This window comes from Egretta garzetta, unplaced genomic scaffold (assembly GCF_000687185.1).
Source record: "Egretta garzetta isolate BGI_Z169 unplaced genomic scaffold, ASM68718v1 scaffold1936, whole genome shotgun sequence".
NCBI classification, from domain to species: Eukaryota; Metazoa; Chordata; class Aves; order Pelecaniformes; family Ardeidae; genus Egretta; species Egretta garzetta.
Genome location: NW_009260050.1, coordinates 1 through 7,088, shown reverse-complemented (window position 1 = coordinate 7,088; position 7,088 = coordinate 1). Strand labels below are relative to the sequence as shown.

Below are 7,088 nucleotides of genomic sequence, written 5' to 3'. Positions count from 1 at the left end.
GGTGTTTTTCTGGGGAACTGGCAGGGGGCGATTCTCTTTTGCCGAAAGAAAGAACTTAACTAACATCCGAAATGGGAAAGGAGAAGACCCACATTAACATCGTCGTCATCGGCCACGTCGATTCTGGCAAGTCCACCACCACCGGCCATCTCATCTACAAATGCGGTGGCATCGACAAGAGGACCATCGAGAAGTTTGAGAAAGAAGCTGCTGAGGTGTGTGGGCCTGCGACACCCCGCAAAATTTCATGGTGCAGGGGATGAATCTAAAGAGAGATTTGAGTTGCAAAACTAAGTTGCAGACTGTTCTGTGGCCACAGGGAGGCAGTTCGGTGGTTGCAACCGTCCCAGTAGCTGAAGGAGTGCATGAGTGTTCCGTGGCCACAGGGTGGCAGCTAGGTTGCAGTTGTCCCCATAGTTGAACAAGTGCGTAAGTGTTGAATCCGCCATTATGTTAGCTGGCAAAGCTCAAACTGTGTAGAACCGAGGGAAAAGAAAAGCAGTCTGAAGCTACATCTGCGTAATTATGCCTGGAATCATATTCTAAGTGGAGCTCCCAGCTTCAGTCTTCATGCCCATCTAATTGAGGCTGAAATTAACAAAGTTCCTCTGATAAGGTTTATTTCTGAAAATGAGAAAGTTATGGATCTTGGTGTTTGAACTTGTAGAAAGTCTTGATCATACTGGTTTGGGGTTTGTTTCCTGTGTAGTAACAGCATAGGTCTTAATAAGCACAGCACAGAATGAAACGTAACGGATGTTAGTCTGAGTAGTAGTGTTGATTATCACTGGGATTGCATTAGTAAGAGAACTTAAATTTGTAGAGGACACTTGATAGTAGGGCTTAGGCTCAAGAGATCTATCATAAAGATGTGTTAGTGCAATTAACAAGCTGTCAAGAGGGCTAAACTGTCATCAAGTTAAATAACAGAAAACAGTTGGCATCTCGCACTGGTAGTGCCAAGTGTATCTTGTTGCTTGTTTTATAAGCAGCAACATTTTTCGCTGTTAAACTGACTACTATTCTTAGATTTTCCTCTTCAGCCAGTGCATAATCTTTCTGAAGTAAATGCAAATATACTTAAAAGGGGAAAAAAAACAGGGATTTTTTTTTTTTCTTTTAATCCATAGATGGGCAAAGGTTCCTTCAAATATGCCTGGGTCTTGGACAAGCTGAAAGCTGAGCGTGAGCGTGGTATTACTATTGATATTTCCCTGTGGAAATTTGAAACGAGCAAATACTACGTCACCATCATCGATGCTCCTGGACACAGAGACTTCATTAAGAACATGATTACTGGAACGTCTCAGGTACGTAAATAGAATGGAAATGAGATTTTGGGGAGTTCAGGCGGGTTGTTCGTTGGTTGGGAGGTAGGAGTCCCCTAATGCCTTGAAACATGTGCAAGCGTTGTAATGAGAGGGCTTTTTCTTTTTTTTTTCTTTTTTTTTTCCTAAAGGCTGATTGTGCTGTCCTGATTGTTGCTGCTGGTGTTGGTGAGTTCGAGGCTGGTATTTCCAAGAACGGGCAGACCCGTGAGCATGCCCTTCTGGCCTACACCCTGGGTGTAAAACAGCTGATTGTTGGTGTCAACAAGATGGATTCCACCGAGCCACCTTACAGCCAGAAGAGATATGAAGAGATTGTCAAAGAAGTCAGCACTTACATCAAGAAAATTGGCTACAACCCAGACACTGTAGCTTTTGTGCCAATTTCTGGTTGGAACGGAGACAACATGTTGGAGCCGAGCTCTAACGTAGGTTTGACACTTGCTTATATTAAGAAATGAAACGAGGAGTAGTATTGAGATAAATTACAGAATAGTAAAATGTTATGTGGGTTTTTTAATAGTTATGTTTGGAAGTGCCGAGATCAAAAATCAAATCCCAGCGCTTTGCAAATTCTTACTTGGCGGTAATACACAGAGGTGATACTAAAACAGGCCGTTTGGGGTTTTTTTGTTTCAGATGCCCTGGTTCAAGGGCTGGAAGGTCACCCGAAAGGATGGCAATGCCAGTGGAACCACCCTCCTTGAAGCTTTGGACTGTATCCTGCCACCAACTCGTCCAACTGACAAGCCTCTGCGTCTGCCTCTTCAAGATGTCTACAAAATTGGCGGTACGTGTTCTCTGTAATGCTTCTCTCTTGCCAGCAACAGCTAATGTATCGGACAGAAATGCAGTTGTTTGCCCAAGAGCTGATTTTCAAGTGGAATACGTAGAATACTTGTCTCCAGTGTTGTCTCCTGTAAGGACACATCTTCGCTAAGCTGAATTCCTAATGTTGCTTCTCGTCTGCAGGCATTGGTACTGTACCAGTTGGCCGTGTGGAAACTGGTGTCCTGAAGCCAGGCATGGTGGTTACATTTGCCCCCGTCAACGTTACAACTGAAGTAAAATCCGTTGAGATGCACCATGAAGCCCTGAGCGAAGCTCTGCCTGGTGATAACGTTGGCTTCAATGTTAAGAACGTGTCTGTGAAAGATGTTCGCCGTGGCAACGTTGCTGGCGACAGCAAGAACGATCCCCCCATGGAAGCTGCTGGCTTCACTGCGCAGGTGACTCTTGCAGCTGTTAGAAACGTAGCTCTGGGTTGTGCCGTCCCAGGGCCTTGTTCTTTCTCACTCACAGGCTAAGCTATAAAGTGACGCAGACTTGTGTCCCGAGGTGTATTTATTTGCTTGAAGCAAATCCTGTGAAAGCCCTGGCTTTGTAAGTCATGTTGGTATTCAAAACTACCACGGTGCTAACTTTGTTTTCTTGGTTTCTTAGGTTATTATCCTGAATCACCCTGGCCAGATCAGCGCTGGTTATGCCCCTGTGCTGGATTGCCACACAGCTCACATTGCGTGCAAATTCGCTGAGCTCAAAGAGAAGATTGATCGTCGTTCCGGCAAGAAGCTGGAGGATGGCCCCAAATTCCTGAAATCCGGAGATGCTGCCATCGTTGATATGATCCCCGGCAAACCCATGTGTGTCGAGAGCTTCTCCGATTATCCTCCTCTGGGTAAGGCATCTCCTAAAAACGTGTTGATCCTGATCTCTGGGAGAAGATACTCCTTGATTTCTAGTATCGGGATGTAGCGCGTTCTGTAAAACGCTGTTAAAAGCTGTGACTTCAGTTGGAACTGAAGTGGAACCAAATCTTGCGCAGGACGGGGGTTCTGTCTGGATAACTCTGCCCGAGAGCGGGACAGAGATACAGTCGGCTGCCCTAGAGCGGCGTCTGCACACGCTGCGCCTCGCTGCTGCGCGGGCAAGGCTGTGGGTACGTAGCCCCAGGCAAAGGTCATAAAACCTGTTTCTGTTTCCAGGTCGTTTTGCTGTGCGTGACATGAGACAGACGGTCGCTGTTGGTGTCATCAAGGCAGTGGACAAGAAGGCCGGTGGAGCTGGCAAGGTCACAAAGTCTGCCCAGAAGGCCCAGAAGGCTAAATGAAAATTCTGTACATCAGCTGCCACCTCAGTCTTAATCAGTGGTGGAAGAACGGTCTCAGAACTGTTTGTCTCAATTGGCCATTTAAGTTTAATAGTAAAAGACTGGTTAATGATTACAATGCATCGTAAAAGCTTCAGAAGGAAAGGAATGTTTGTGGACCATTTGTTTCGTGGCAGTTTAAGTTATTAGTCTTTAAAATCGATAAATTTTTTAAAATGGAAACTTGACCAAAAAAATCTGTCACAGAATTTGAGACCATTAAAGCAAAAGTTCAATGCTACGTCTCTGTGTTCTTTGGGGTAATGCTAAGTTTATAGGAACACCTCTGTGCAGCCCTGGTGGGATCAAAGAGGAGGAATGTTACTGGAGTATGTTCAGAAGTTGCAAAGCAAATCGTCAAATTTTTGGTCTCTGAAGAGTAGAGCCAAATTCAACTGCAGGTTTAGTTTTAACTGGACTTAAGCCTTAAAAAAAAAAAAAAAAAATCCATGGTGCTTCCTTCTTTTTAAAGAGGGTTTCTAGATTGGGCAGCACAAATACCAGGTAATGGGGTATCTTGGTGCATTCTGTGATGTTGAGTGAACCAAGAAAACTTTTGTGTCAGGAAAAAGAAATAGTTACGTGAACAAGAAGGCCTGAAATAGCCTAAAACGAGAACCAAGGGTTGGGTTTCCCGTAGGTCTTGTATGCAGATTTTTCTAATTGCCAGCAGAAATAGATTTTCTTTTTTTAACTGTTGTGTAGATCTTTCAAAATCAAACACTTCTATCTAAGTGTTTTCTGGTACATACAGGAAGACATTAAATAGCTGAGCTTACAGAAGCTGTGCAGAAGGAGGCTTTGGTGCTCGTGGGGCCACCTCCGAGTGACCCACTGGTGTAGCCTCTTCCTCAGTTTTTATTCCAAGACCAAAGCTGAGGGAGGAACCGGCGCGTATTTCCGCTGACTTCCAGCAGGATGGCGTTTGTACCCATCCTGCTTGGTGGGTTTGAATTTTTGAGCTTTCTAAATTGAAGGATGTTTCTAGGGTGGTGTCTGCTCGGAGAAGGTACCGGTGCGTTCCCGAGGGCGAGCTGGTACATGCAGCCTGCTATGTCCACACCAAGGGACGTGGTGGGGCTGCCTGCTTGCTGCTAGCTATGGGCAGGAAGGTTTAAATTGGTCAATGGAAGTGGAATTGGGTAACTAGTCCGGAACATTACTATTAGTTACTAGATAAATAACGCAAGTAAAACATTTTGGGCTGTAAGAAATGCCAGCAGTTAATACATGGGGCTTCCAGGAGAGAAGTAGAGGTCTGGCTCTGAATTGGTAAATGGAGACAAGCAGTTAATGGCTAATCGGGTCTGGCTTGCCTGACGATGCAGCTGTTTTAGTAACCTTTAACACCATTTCCCCACAGCATCCCCACAGAAGTTCAAAAAGGACTCGGTATCTTTGAAGGATTATTGTTCATGGCACCAGTGTGTTTGTTCTGTCTGTAACGGCTCTATGCTCTCGTTTGTTTTCCTTTCCTTCTTCAGCTATGTGCTTGCTCTGCGGGAACTCTTATCTGTACTGCTTGGATAATCCTGAACTGCTGTTATTTTCATGTGCTCTCTTTGCCTTCTCTCTTTTTTTTTTTTTTTTTTTTCCTGCTTACCTTCTGTGTCTTACTACAGTAAAACCTTGGAGCATTACGCACCGATCTTGGAGGTAGAGATGTACTGAGTACGGTGGGAGCAAGGGCTAGAGCGAGCGCTTCGGTCTCTGTACAAGACTCCGGAATTTAGTAAAGGAATCCCATTGTGATTCTTTAATTCCAAAGGTTTGTTAGTATCCCTGAGGCGACGGGAAGCACGTAACTTCAGAACGGAGGCAGATGTACCGTTGCCATAATGGAGCTGAAGTATCTTGCCAAACCTTTGCATGCTTTTCAGTTAAACCGCTGACTTACCCCCCGCCCCCAAGAGACTTTGGTCAAACTGGTTCAGCAAAGTTCTAATTCGGATGAAAAGAAAAACAGCTTTGGCAGGAATGGTGCCTTCAGCCCAGCTTATGCATTTCTTGGGTTTGTTGCACGCCGGCCGTAGGTGCAGGATGTTTGGCTTGGCAGTGCCCGGCCGGCTGGCAGTTCCTCTCTGCTTCCTTGGGCAGCACTGTCTTCAGCTGGGCCTACTTGGCTCAACTACAGTTTGGAAACTGGCTTGTTAATAAAGCAATCGCTTCAAATCGAAGCCTTAAAGGCAAAATAAGGTTTGAAATGGCGCTGGGGACTGAAGTGTCCCTGATCCCAGGCGGGGGAAGCTGAAGGAAGGGCAGTGACTGGAGGCCGGCCCTGCAGCCGCTTCAGGAGGCCCTTCCCTCAGCAGCATGTAGATGAGAAAACTGCAAAGTGCGTGGCAAGGGCAGAAGCTGCTGGGAAGATGTTTCGTGTTAAAATTGCCTGGCTGGTCAGGCACTAGAGGTGGCTTCGTTTGGGGCAGAGGGGGGGGGTCTGCCTCTGCAGGAGGAAAAAAAAAAAAAGTGCAAGCCTAGAGAACACAGTATTGCAGCTAACAACTTCACGTTATAGGCAGTAAAACCAAGTAGGCACCTGTGAACGCTCTGCCTGCAATACTAGCCATTGCTTTCAAGTATTTAAAACTTCAATTTTACACAAATTCTTATTTTTTTTTTTCTTTTAATTACTGTAGACCAGTTTTGCTTTCTATGCACTAATTGCAATGCCATCTCGGTTCTTTTATTAATCTTTGACTACCTGGGGAAATTGTTAGACTTTTGTAAACAAAACTTGGGAATAAAACTACTTTGGTCAAACTTTTAATAAATGTCAATAGTTGAGAACTGTATTTGTCTTCTGACTGCTTATTTCTTTAAGCAACTTCTACAGCTGTCTTTAACTCTTTCCATACTGTCCTGCGACGCTGGTGGTGCTTACAGAGAGGCGTGAAAGCCTCCTGCCGTGGTGCTGTGGCTAGCCAAAGGCAGAAAAAGGGCTGGAGTATTGCCTTTACTTAACCTGGCTTGAGTTTTGTTGCTGAAGGTGGCAGCAGGGAGCTGGAAGATGGAAATGCAATTTCCTCTTCAGTTGGTGATGCATGCTTTGGGAGTCCGGAGGGCTTTTAGTACACAGAAATATTCCAAAAATTTATGTGGTGAGGTATTCGGGGACTAGGATAGGACAAAGCCTGGTCCACGTAGGGAAACGCAGCAGCGCAGTCATAGCGGCGGTAGCCAAGCTCAGGTTTGTTTCCCCAGGTGAGTATTTTAGGCTGGAATAAACGGGGCTCTGCTCAGGCTACTGCCCCAAGGTTTTTTTAATTGTATCTCAGACCGCCTTGTGCAAGGGAGGTAACTGGAACAGTTAATTTTACTGAAATTGCAGGTTTAAAAACTTAATTTGCGTTCCGGTTGTAGCTGGCTCAATGTATTTTGAAAGGTATTGACAAACTTTGACAAATGACTGATTATTTCTCTAAACGCATGTTTTGAATTTTAGATTTGGTCAAATTAAAACCATGTAAAAACAAACTCTGTACTGTATGGGGATATCCTTTTCCTCGCTGCTGCTCAGTGATTCAATGCCTGTTTAAGAACAGCTTAAGTTCGATCTGGATCACATATACAACCCGCCTGGTTTTAATTTAAATTGGTTAAATGTTTATGTA

The 7,088-nt window shown here is 44.9% G+C and overlaps 1 protein-coding gene across 1 annotated transcript; it reads left to right on the top strand.

Moving 5' to 3' along the window:
* The first annotated feature begins 6 nt into the window (after positions 1–6).
* LOC104128298 (elongation factor 1-alpha 1) lies at positions 7–3,521 on the top strand. Its single transcript, XM_009641057.2, has 7 exons — positions 7–215; positions 1,131–1,310; positions 1,460–1,756; positions 1,968–2,118; positions 2,301–2,557; positions 2,772–3,006; positions 3,314–3,521. The coding sequence occupies exons 1-7, from the start codon at positions 72–74 to the stop codon at positions 3,436–3,438; spliced, it is 1,389 nt and encodes a 462-aa protein (XP_009639352.1). The 5' UTR covers positions 7–71; the 3' UTR covers positions 3,439–3,521.
* The last annotated feature ends 3,567 nt before the right edge of the window (positions 3,522–7,088 follow it).